Genomic DNA, 13,019 nt, shown 5'->3' with positions numbered 1-13,019 from the left:
GCAGATTTTTGTGATCAGTCCTAGATAAAGTGATATTTAATAACAACACGGACCATACATATTTGATTCAGATTTATTTGTCCTTTCTCATCTTTGCCTTGTTCCATTGGTATACATTGAATGGATGAGTCACTTCTGAAGTCATGTCTCTACAAGGTTCCAGAATGTAAAGTAGAGAACTGAGAGCAAGCAGGACCTTTTTATCTCCTTGATGTTTTTACATTGGCCACACATTGCACCATGATTACAAGTCTTCTTTTGTGAAAGTTTCTGTTGAACCATAGATTTTGGATTAAAGTTCCAGCTGTTGTTTTATCAGTCTATTATCTCCTTTTATTCTGTTAGCAAAGGACAGAGCCTTGGGGTATTGGGACTCAGAATCCAAAACTTTTCTAAATTGAGTAGGGTTTGATGGTTTCACCAAAGATGAAATATAACCAATGGTGGCATCAGAGACTATTTTTAGGGTAGGCCCAGAAGGAACATAATGTTGAATTGTCCTGTGAAGTTTGGTGCATTTTCTCTCTCAGTTTCTCTGATTAATCTCATGTTGGTGCCCAAATAATGCTTTTCCAGTACTGGCTAATCTTTCTTTTCGGCAAAGCGGAGTGAGGAAGCAAAGGTGTCCAGCCAAAACTGATAGCCATGTTTTATTTATATATTGTTTTCCTGCCTTTTATGGTTACTGCCTTTAGCTCCAAGTGATAACAGGGTTTCACTTATACCATGGAAGTTTCTTTTTAAATATAACTCTTCCAGTAAATATACAGTGTGGATTTAAGAAGATACTACCTAAATCCTAACACAAGTTGTGGAGGGATGTGGCAGCAATTACATGGGTGACATCAGAAGATGGAAGCTTGGGAGCTTCTGGGGTAGGAATAAAGGGGGTGTGTGTAATGAATGGTGGTAACTATTTTAATTGGCTTGTTTTCTGTCTGTTTATTGTTTTTTCCAAAATAAAATTAAAAATGAATTAAGGCATGTACATATATACCTGCAATACACAATCATTGTAATCAATGAAATGAAAGTTTAACTTTGAGATATAGAAATGTTGACCTTAGTTCTTGGGTGGTATTGGGGGTAGAGGCTTGTGAAAGAAGACAGAGTGTAGGAGACAATGAGAAAACACCCAGGAGAGACAGAGAAGAAGGAAAATACAAAGCATGATTGGTTTGGCTGAAGGCAAGACCCACTTAGGAGGAGGCGTGAGACCCAAACAGGAGCAGGAAAAGGGTCCAGGCTGTGAGGCATTTGTCGTACTGGCTAGAGAGCTTGGTCCTCAGTAAGGAGGCATCAAGGGGACAGAGGTGTGACATAAGAGGTGTTTTGGAAGACGGTGATCTGGGGTGATGTACAGATTCCTGGAAACAGAATCACAAGTGGCTGGAGACACCAGAACAGCATCACAAGAATGGGAGCAAACAATTCTGAACTTGACAGTCCAGACATATGCTCTCTCTGAACTGTAGCAATTCTATTTTCCTCCAGGTTTATGACAGCTGGGTCAGTATACTCTGTTGGTTTATTTCCATATGTGTGCACAAGGATTTTCTGAGTGGTCCTGCTCTAGGAATGTTCTATTAGTTTCCATGATTAGTTACCATGATTGTATTGTTCATGCCCTGCCAGAGATTGTTCAAGAATTTTGGTCGAGCGCCTGTTGCCTTTGTTTATTTTTAGTTTTATTTATTTATGCATACAAGAACTGGGGTACAGGCCAGTGGTGCGGGGGGTAAGAGGATTCACCACAGACAGAGTAGGCAACAGAACAGGCAGATTGACTGAAATACACTGCTGAGGGGAGCAGAGGGCAGGACAGGAGAGGTCTGCTGTGCCATGTGGATCACCTCCCAGGCCAGTGATCAAACTCATGCTGCAGATGCCGTGGATAGCTTCACAGTGCTGTGCTTAACCCCTTGGGCCACCAGGGAGGCCTGCGCCTGTTGCCTTTGGAGAGGTGCAGGGATACCAAGGCTTCAGCTTTCACAGTGGAGTCAGATTCATTCCCACCTGCAGCAGGTTAGGAAGGCATCCCAGAGAAATGACTAAGTTATCCACACACGCCCAGGTGGCCAGGCCATCCCCTCCCGAGAAATCTACCCATGAAGAAGTTCTGACCTGGACTATTTCAGAGAGAAAGTTCATTTTATCACTTTATGATTTTCCTCCCTCCTGCCCTCTTTCTAACAGCCTCACATTTCGATTTCATTTTCCAACCCTGAACATCAGAGTTTAAAGAGCACCTTTCTGTGGAGTATATGCTAAAGTGCAGTTAGGCAATGTATTTATTACTTGGAGGGAAATAGCTTTTCATAGCCGGTCCAGCTGCCCAGCCTCCTTGCTACCAAAGTCATCCCTTGCATTTTGTTGGACTCTGACTCTGTGTCAGCCAGTCACAAAAGGAAACAGTGGGGTGTGTGTGTGTGTGTGTGTGTGTGTGTGTGTGTGTGGTGTGTTGCGCACACACTGGGTGGGGAGGTCTTAATACACCTAATGAGCACATTTCCGGTTCTCATTTTCATCAGATGTTCAGTGGCTTCCATATGTCTGCTGCACGCAGCTCTGTTCATCTACGTGGTGTTACTAACCTTGGGTTGCCTTTGATGGCAGACATGTGTATCCGCTGTATCTTTCACTTATGTTTATGCCTGAGATCCAATCTGGAACAGTTTTAGGGTGGGAGGTATTGTGTGTGTGTGTGTGTGTGTGTGTGTGTGTGTGTGTGATATCTCTAGGGATCATTGGGGGGGTATAGTGTGTATGTGTGTGTGTGTGTGTGTGAAAGTGTGTGCGCGCATGTGTGTGTGTGATCTCTAGGAATCCTTAACAGAGTTCCCAGGCTGTCAAATGGCTGCTCCAGGAGAGTCTCCCAGTGAGAATTGGCTTCAGCTGGAAGCTTCCCCAAGCAGATCTGTGTGCCTAGTTGCTCTCCTTGCCATCAGGCTCTGTCAGATATGATAAAGTGATGATCAAGTGGGTCTGAAGCTAGACCCCTTCCATATTCAGTGACAATTTATACTACTTTGTCTCTTCTTTCCTCTGCATCAGGGTTTGGCTGTCATGTGCATGTTGGAGAAATACAGGAGGATGCAATGCTGTGGTGTTGTTCCTCAGTAGCCCTTTTTGACATTTGTTTTCACATATTCCTGCAATTTAGAAACAAAAAAACTATCCACATTCAATTTAGAAAGACCCCTAATCTCTAGTTCTGCAGGCCAGCTTTGCTCTATATGATTACAGATTTCATGAATGTTCCCTCTGTTCCCTGGAGATGGCACATTTGCACCATTGTCAGTCACAGCAGAACTGGATGACAGCCGGCTGGAGACCTGGCCACCACAGTGGAGAAGCAAGCACCAGGCTGCTGGGCTTTCTAAATCTCAAATACGCACCCCCCTACCTGACCCTGCCTGATTACACACCCAATGGAGGCGTACTTTTGTGTTTTCTCATTGGAAAGAAAGCTTGCTACTTAACAGCCAAAAGCAACATTTCAACATTTGGAAAATGTTGCAAAACACCCTATATATCTAGCGAGACACCATTGCATTCTTCGTTATTTGCATAGTTGTGTTCAAACTGGAAAATTTTTCTGTGTTCAGACAGTACTTCTGGGCCTCCCTGGTGGCACAATGGGTTAAGTCTCAGCACTATGAAGTTATCTGCAGCCACTGCAGCTCCCACCCAGGGGGCCGACTCACATGGCACAGCAGACCTCTCCTGTCTCACCCACTGCTCCCCTCAGCAGTGTATTTCAGTAGATCCACCTGTTCTGCTCTCCACTCTGTCTCTGGTGAATCCTCTCACCCCCACCTGGCACACACACCTCTGGCCTACACCCCAGGTCTTATATGGATTGGATTAAAGGTAGTTTTACCGAGCTTGAAAGATCTTCCCAGGGCTTTCGAGCCCCAACAGTCAGAAACTGTTGTCTGCTAACAGCCTAGTTCCAGGTACTGGGGTGGGATGTGAATCTTCTAGTGTTTTACTTTCTAAGACAAACTGTATACACAAGGGTACTAGAGGGAACCATTAAGAATGGTATGCTTGTGTACTAGGGAGGAGCCAAATAGGAGTTGGGAAGACAAGGCAGTGACAATTTTCTTAAGAAGATGAAATGATTGACTGATACCACCATTCTTTCCCCTAAAAGGAAATGTCTTTTTTTTTGTTTATTTCTCCCAATAGCACCATCATCCATTGCCTTGGTCCAGGCAAAAGAAGTCACAAGATACAGTGTTGCTCTGGCTTGGCTGGAACCAGACCGACCCAATGGGGTGATCTTGGAGTATGAAGTCAAGTATTATGAGAAGGTATTGCCTGAGTGAGCAAGGCCCCTCCCCTACCCGCCTTTCTTTATTCCTTCCCTCTCTGTCTCCCTCCCTCATCCCTTCCCTTCATTTTTGATTCTAATCTGTAACCAGTTTTAAATCCTGGGATACCAGTAAATCTGAAAAGCAATGTTTTATGTCTTGCAATCAAGTCCAATTTTATGTTTTAAATCGGTTATCCTGAAAAAATATGAAAAAATGCCTTCTTTTTTTTTTCTTTCTAGTAATGGAAATCAAGATAGCTAAGAAGTTCTAATCTATAAGCCTCCTATCAGGCAGCGTGACTCATAAAAGTAGAAATAATGATCTGTTTAAGTAGATCACTGCTATTCAGAGTCAAGGTGTGGGTTTTCATGACTTTTAATAGAAAATCAGGGAAGGAAAATTACATTCTTCAGCTCTTAAAGTTATAGAAAGACATTATTTTTACAAATAACTTGTCTCTCTTAAAGGACAGAATTCTGAAGAGAGCTATTTGCATTCGGTTGTCTAGAAAATGAACAATTGTCTTCTCTCTCTTTTTAAAGATAATCACTTGTTGGCTTCCTTATTAAACACAGAAAAGGGACAGGGTTTTTTTTTTTTTTGTCCTCATTGAAACCAGATTACAATGTTTTTGACGTTTTTAGACATAAAATAGAAAAAGACAAGGGACCTTCTTACAGTTAATTTCTACTAAATTACTGGGTGTGGAATAAAGAAAACCACCAACTATTATTTAATGTTCTTTTTTTTTTTTAAAGAAAAGATTATGAGCAAAAATCTGCATATAGTAAGTGTCAACATGAATACCCAAACTCTGAATTTCTGTCGACATCTTGAGTAGCATAGTACTGAAAATGCTGATGAAAATAAGATCTAGAGTTTATCCATCTCCTCTTCATTTCAACTTTTGAGTAGACTGGCTGAGCTCCTTGGTACCTCAAGTAGGTGGAGGGTTTTTCCAGCCTCCTTCCTCACTGTGCCTTTCCAATCACCCAGGATCAGAATGAGCGAAGCTACCGAATAGTCCGCACAGCTGCCAGGAACACGGACATCAAAGGGCTGAACCCCCTGACTTCCTATGTCTTCCATGTCCGAGCCAGGACGGCAGCTGGCTATGGGGACTTCAGCGAGCCCCTGGAAGTCACCACCAACACAGGTAAGGAGTTCTGAGGTGTAGGGTAAGTGAAAAAGCATCAGCCTTTTCTGCCCTCCCGCCATTAAGGTTGATGATGGATCAGCGGTCCTGAATGCATGCCTGATGGTGGGCACCAGGAGTAGGGCGTGGGCATATGTAGATAGGATTCACCTGGCCCAAGACTGGAGACGCCAGCAGAAGCACAGAGAATGAGAGCAAAAGAGAGAGCGAAAGAGAAGCAGAGACCACCAGAGAAGGCCGGAGAGCCCAGAAAGAGTGAAGACTTGCTGGGGGCTGGGAGGCCTGCCAGCCTCTCGGCCCCCCAGCACCTGGTAAATCCCAATAAAAGCCTGCAAAAGCCACTGAGGGCTCCAGGACTCTCTCCTTTACCTCTGCTCAGATCATAGAAAACCTGCCCTTTGTCATCCTGCCCCTACATGAGGCTATTTTCATAATCTTGGGTAAACCCCATTTGCAGTGCAATCCAAGGAGCTGTCTGTCCTTTCTGGTGAGGCAAGCATGTTGTTGCAGAGAATGTTGTTTGAAATTAGATAGCCAGTGTCTGTAACTTAAAGAAACTTAACGCTTTTAGAAAAGAATATTTTTCATAATAGTAGCTGACTTGTCTTTCAAATATGATTGAAAAACATTGTATATTTTTCTTTTGTTCTGAGCATTCTGGAAACCATGAAAAATGGGATTGCTAGACCAAGGGAAAGTTGCACAGCTAGCTTACATGAAGATAGGGAATTTTCTTCCTGGGAAGATTAAAGAAGAAACCTCTTTTTTTTTTTTTTCTTTAAATTTCCTCTATTTCTAGGAATCTGTTTAAATCAAGATCAGTTTTTTAAAAGAAATTTTTGGGACAAATCCATCAATTTTTAACTTGAGGGTTGAATCACCTGGTTGACACAATCAAAGGTTTACATAAAATATATCCACTTGATAATTAACCAACCAAATTGAGCCTACTTAATAAGGGGAGGGACAGGGATCTTGACATCAATTCTAGCAAGGAATTTTATTCATAAAATATTAAATAAAACAAGAATGAAAAAAACAGAAGAGAAAGTACTTTAGTATTGAATCAGAGGGGGGCTGACATCTTTTGTCATTATCCTGGAAGGTGACAAGAGGAAGTGACTTTTGAACTGGATAATAATAAGCTTGTTGCTGATAGATTCCAGGGGGTAGGGGAGAGGGACTTTCAGAAGGGTCTGTCCTTCCTGAAATTTCCACCTGCCTTTGTCACTAAGGATGCATCAGTTTGTGAAGAAAGAGCTAGGGGCTGAGAGCAGAAAGGAAAAGCAGGAGTTGTTGGAGGCGGCCACCCTGCGTAGTGAGCAAAAGGGCCTTGACCCGAGTCTCTAAGGCATGTGAAAACACATGCGTCTCGGAGGAAAACCTCTGAGTGACAGGACTTGGTGTTGAGAGCCTGCGTGGAAAGTGACCTGCGTGGAGTCGGGCTTCTACATCTCCACAGCCTGAGAATAATAAAATGGAGAGATCCTGCGCAGTAAGCAGAAGGGCCTTGACCTGAGTCCCTAAGGCATGTGAAAACACATGCGTCTCGGAGGAAAACCTCTGGGTGACAGGACTTGGTGTTGAGAGCCTGGAAGTGAACTGTGTACATCTCCACAAATTGACAACAACAAATAATGAGCGAACTTCCCAGGCTCAGGCTAGGAGGCGATAAGATTATGTGTTTGAGAACTAACCGCCTGGTATCCTACTCTCTGAAGTAAATAGATAATAGTAAGAAAATAGACTAATCATTCATACATGTTATCATTATGTGGTATGCTTTGATGTTACACCTGCTACAATTAAAATAGTATATAATGAGCACTAAGACAATAACGATTTGCTGCATGCTGGACATGACAGACCCCCATGTCTGATTTCCCTCACCATCGCGGTTCAGGCTCGGACTCACTAGAAGTCCACAAGGAGTGATGATGTTTGTCAACGGATGTAATGAGTCTTCTGTTTGAAGTTCTTACCCTGACTATGAAAAACAATGACTGTGTCTCCTTAAGCCTGTCTTAGAAAATGTTGCTTCTAAGGCACGTCCAAATGATTTCAGATACTTGAAAATTTGGACCAGGCAGAAGCTTTAGCTCCCAACCCTCCCCAGCGGTGATGCTTCTTTCTCTTGTTTCTGCAGTGCCTTCCCGTATAATCGGGGATGGGGCCAACTCGACTGTCCTGCTGGTGTCTGTCTCTGGAAGTGTGGTGCTGGTGGTTATTCTCATTGCAGCCTTTGTCATCAGCAGGAGGTAAGCACTTCAGCTCCTCACCACCCACCCTCCCCCATTTTTTATGAGGCAGCTTTTTGTCTCCTCCACACAAAGCAAGGCTTTTGATTAGCATCATAAACACATTTGCATTGCCCGACCCCTTTCTGCTTTGATCTCCTCACAGGCCTCCTGGGGCTGCAGGCTGTAACCTGGTGGCAGCCCTCCTAGCTGAGAGACCTGGAAACACCCAGCTAATCCAGGAAACCAAGCTGAAAAGCCAGTTAATGGGAGACTTCTAGATTCTTTAAGCCTTAAGGTGTTACATTTATGTGTAGCTTCAACTTATTGCCAAAGGCAAAAAAAAAAAACCCACAAAAACCAGGCCCAAATTCAAGTGCTGCCCTTTGTCAACTCTCTGACTGAAGCTCCTTGAGTTTTTGTCTCTTACAAAATATGAATCATAAGGTATGTTAGGAGAATTTTGATAGGCAAATCGATAAGCCTGCACACAGTAGGTGCTTCCGTATGACACTGGTTAATACTAAAGGGATGTCGGTGCCTCAGGAATGGCGCCAGCATTTCTAGGGGCTACCCGATAAGAACACTGTGAGCTTGGAGCTCATGGAGATGACTCTAAAACAGCAGATTGTGCATTCTGAGAGTTTACAGTTGAACTTGATGTGTGAAGAACCATCTAGAAGAGAGCAAGAACTAAAAATGGCTTGGCTGCAAAGTTCTAAGAGCCAAGTATTTTTGTTTGCTTGTTTCCTCTATATACTTAATTAACCCTGTAGGGAGACACCGGAAGATGAGGGATGGGAAGCTGGATGCCCAGTGGGCAGCAGGCAGCACTGGGTGCCCGCCTTCCTGTGTGACCATGTCCAGGTCCTCCTTTCTCATACATGGGGATCTGCTCCTCTGACCTCCCTCTCCTCTACCACTAGCCACTTCACAAGGTGGGACTTTTGGGTAAAAAAGCAGAACCTGAGGATGTCAAAATGATGCTCTTAAATGTAGACTTCTTGATGTTATGGAAGAGAAAGTGGTGCTCGGGGAAGAGTGGTACTTATGGGGCTGGTGACTTTGCCGTAGAAGTGGGTCTCGGCCTGGACCTCCAGAGCCACTTGCCTGTAGACCACAGTCTGCTGCATTCTGTCTGCCTGTCTCTCCTGGTGGAGATTTCAGAGCTATCACAGAGTGCCTCTGGCTCGGACCACTGAGTGAACAAGTCACCCTGCTCTCCCTTCAGTTTGTGTTATAATTAGGCAGATGACTTAATTTACCTGCATGGTCCCAGTTGTCACATGTATTAATATCATGCCTCCATTCTTTCTCCAAAATGTCCTGGTGTATCAATGTCAGCTATGGTATGATTGCCTTAACACGGTCTAGAACCCCCTCATTGTATGTGGACATCCACCTTTGTCATTGTCTTCATTGTTTTTGGTGTAAAGTTGATAAATAGGTGTGTTTGATTGGAGCAGTGAGTTCTATCTTGATGGAGTTCAATCTACCCCAAAGTCATCCCTGTTGCTGTAATATGCACATATAGGGACATACCGATGCCTGCTGCACCCCAAAGGATAAGTATATCTCAGCCTTTGGAAACTTCACGTTGTCCTGAATAGAATCTGAATTCCCAGTGTTCTTTCCTGTTCTGACATTTGATTTTGGAACTCAAATCAAAACAGACCTCTTTCTTGTCCATAACAATTTGACTTTGTGTGTTATATTTCCCAGGCGCATAAATACATGTGGTGCTTTATGCATTAATGTGTGGCCATCTGGTAGTGCAGAGCAGGGAATAGGATGAGGGAGTAGATAGAAATTATAGGAAGTCCTCATTAAATGGCGATAGTTTCTTGAAACTGTGAATTGTTTAAGTAAAAAAAAAAAAGAATTTACTGGGTTATATAATTGGTAAACCATTTATTGGTTTACCAATAAAAGGAAGGAAAGCACATTGGTAAACTTATTTTATTTAGATTTTGAAGCTTCCTTTAAATGAAATGGTGTGTAATGAAATCAAGGCCCTCAATGACATGGTTTCCTTCAACAATTGTTTTTTTTTTTTCCTGCTCACTGATATTTTCATTATAATGTTCAGCAGTGTTGAACAAAACCTTATTTGAGGATCTGCTAAAAAAAATACATAGGCTTTTGTTTTCATTATCACGGATTTCTGCATTTGGAAATTTTAGTGTTGAGAGATACCTTTCTTTATTGAAAAATACAGATTTTTAAAAGTCTGCAATGAAAGGGAAATATTAATTACCTTCATCTCAAAAACTCAGTTGCCTCCAGCCCAGGCTCACATAGTGGGTGCTGAAGCCACACTAAGAATCCTTGTTCATAAAGGTGGTTTGTCCTGGGGCTCCCTTTCTCTTGGGCAACACTCTCTGCTTCCAGTCCAGCTTTCTTCTGACTCACTTTCTTTCTTGATTTTTAAGTCACCTTAAATACAGTAGTCAGACTGGAGTAATTAGAAGTAAGCCGCCATATCATAAATTTCTTTTGGATGTTCTGCTTTGAAGAAAAGGAAGGAAAGCACATGAAAATGTAATGCACGAAGACAAGTTTATTAAAAGCCGTAGCTATAGAAAATAGCATCACAAGCTAGATGACTTAATTTCCTTTCTGCTTTTATTGATCACTTTATTATTTAAGGCAGGATTGATAGCAGGATGCATCGGATTTCCAATTATGAGTCCCCACCTTAGAGAATTGAGCCTGTCAAGTTACCCAGCGATGATTCCTGTCCTTTCTCCCCCATTAAAAAAAAATGTCACTTCCCAAGGCTGATAAACACGGCTTGGTGATTGGTCCTCAATGGATCACTTTTTAGAAAATGAAATGTCAACCCCTTGCCCTTCTATTGATTCTTCCTTAGTGTCGGCCATAAAGCTGTCATGGGAAAGGCTGCCTGAGCCAGGTAGCTGGCGGGCTCTGCAGCGGCCGATGCACACTCAGCTGATTCTTCTCTGTGTGCAGCCTGTGTGCTGTCATGTTGGACTGCGCATGTTTCAGTGGGACAAGAGCAGGTGAAGAGAGGCGACAGGTAGGAAGGACAAAAGTCTGGTTCAGCAAGAGTACAAATGAAAGGTGGCAAATCGTACCCCTCTACCCCAAATAATCTTGCCATACTGGCCAGCAGACCAAGAAAGCAACAGATAAAACATTATGACCTGGAAAACGGGGCTCTTCTCTCGGTGCCACTGAGCACAGATGGCAGAATGGATCCTAGAAACGGACCCTTTATTGGGCGATGATTCCCTTCTGCTGAATCCAACTGGCATGGGAGAATTTTATTTCTTTTAATTTCCTTTTAAAGATTTATTTTATTTATATATGCATGTAAGAAGTGGGGTATAGGACCCTTTATTGGGTGATGATTCCCTTCCCCTTCCAGTGAATCCAGCTGCAAGGGAGGATTTTTAAAGAAGTAGATGGACAGGGACCCACACCACGAGCAAAGTTTCAGTATTTCTGATTACCTTAAAGACAAAGTCTGTTGGATGCTAATTTGTCTTTTAAGGAGGAGGAAATGGCCTCAGGCTCACAGCTGGTATCTTGCTGGAATTTTTTTATAGCTATTGTTTCATTGATTTCATTATATTCACTTTATACTGGGGAGCCTAAGCTTTAGGCAAGCTGGAATTTTTTTTTTTTTTTTTTTTTTTTTTTTCAGTGAGCAGACACACTCTTTTCTTTTGGCCAATTTGAATGTGTAAATATGTATCAGTCTCAAGGAAAGATGCAGGCTACTAAAATTTGTAAACTATATCTACGGAAAAGGATACCTTATACAAAGAACATTGACTTGGATGTATTTTTTTTTTATTTTAGATTTATTTATTCATTCACAAAAGAAACGGGGTACAGGCCAGATGCACGGGATGGTGAGAGGATTCACCAGAGACAGAGTGGGGAGCAGAACAGGCAAATTAACTGAAATACACTGCTGAGGGGAGCAGCGGGTGAGACAGGAGAGGTCTGCCGCACCATGTGGGACCCTCGCAGGCTGGCAGGATCGAATCAGCGCTGCAGAAGCTGCGGACAGCTTCATAGCGCAGAGCTCAACCGCCTGTGCCACCAGGGGAGGCCTGACTTGGATGTATTTTTAACACGCCTGATCTCATCTGATCTCGGAAGCTAAGCAGGGTCAGGCTGGGTTAATACTTGCATGGGAGACTTGGGATATATTTTTAAAAGTCTAAAAGTTTTGGGCCTCCCCTGGTGGCTCAGGCAGTTGAGCGCAGTGCTGTGAGGCTGTCCACAGCCTCTGCAGCGCCGGTTCGATCCTGCTGGCGGACGAGGGTTCCACATGCTGCGGCAGACCTCTCCTGTCTCGCCCGCTGCTCCCCTCAGTGTGGTGTATTTCAGTTAATTTGCCTGTTCTGTTCCCCACTCTGTCTCTGGTGAATCATCGCACCCTCCCGTGCATCTGGCCTGTACCCTGGTTCTTGTATAAATAAATAAATAAATCTTAAAAAAATAAGTCTAAAAGTTTTAGCCACCCACATAATGTTAAGCCAATTAATTTGCCTTTTTATAGGCATCTTTGATCAGTGTCTTCCTTGCCACTGGCATGTAATTTCAGAATTATGTGAGCTTTCAGAGCACATACCTATACTCAATACCCGAGCTGTTTAAGGTACCTGGGTGAAGCTGTCCCTGGAGATCTTACCCCAAAGCACTTGCTCACGTGGTCTCAGTCTCGCACCTCTAATTCTCCTTTTCCTCTGGGTGCGTGTGATCTCCAATAGGTGGCCACTTTATTGCTTTGTAATGTCAATTTGGAGAAGACTGTCAGCGATGACATCATACAATGCAATGTGAGGTCATAACCTTCAAACTAGTGATTGGGACTGTTAATTTCTCTTGTGCCCCCCCTTTATTGATTTCATCAGGTTATCTCCATAGTTTTCATTCACGTTGCTTTAAGTTAATGTGTCTTCCCCCAATTTTTTTTTTATCCTTTTAGTGTGATAAACACTTCTCAGAAAGAACTAGAATACAAAGAGCCTCTCTTTTCTGATGAACAGTTTGAGGTTCAGAGACAGGTATTACCTGACAACGACGCGGGAGCAGCTTTTACACCAATTGCTGGCAGCTGCTGGCGGTACTGGGTTTCCATTTGTGTAAGGGTGGTAAAGCACCCCTTTCACCTGAATTAAAGAAAAACAGTGACTTGACTTTAGGGGAGAAAATGAGGTGACTGTGTCAAAATTTGTGAAGGAGCGATGCAGATAGCTCAGGATTAGGAAACGTACCGATGTGCCATCCTACATATTAGGGACTGGAGACATGGAGAGAAGGTGA

General features: G+C 43.1%; 1 protein-coding gene across 2 annotated transcripts in view; it reads left to right on the top strand.

Annotated features, from left to right (window-relative positions):
• EPHA4 (EPH receptor A4) overlaps positions 1-13,019 on the top strand; it is a 133,658-nt gene that overhangs the window by 99,456 nt on the left and 21,183 nt on the right. For both annotated transcript variants that reach the window (XM_037524128.2, XM_037524129.2), the window contains exons 6-8: positions 4,195-4,319; positions 5,319-5,478; positions 7,625-7,736. In XM_037524128.2, the coding sequence (XP_037380025.1) occupies positions 4,195-4,319; positions 5,319-5,478; positions 7,625-7,736 (397 nt within the window). The remainder of the gene's footprint in view (positions 1-4,194; positions 4,320-5,318; positions 5,479-7,624; positions 7,737-13,019) is intronic.

The sequence above is a fragment of the Talpa occidentalis genome, unplaced genomic scaffold (assembly GCF_014898055.3).
Source record: "Talpa occidentalis isolate TD23 unplaced genomic scaffold, MPIMG_talOcc4v2.1 talOcc4.3, whole genome shotgun sequence".
Taxonomy (NCBI): domain Eukaryota; kingdom Metazoa; phylum Chordata; class Mammalia; order Eulipotyphla; family Talpidae; genus Talpa; species Talpa occidentalis.
The sequence above is the reverse complement of the archived record's forward strand: the minus strand, read 5'-3'. Positions and strand labels throughout refer to the sequence as shown.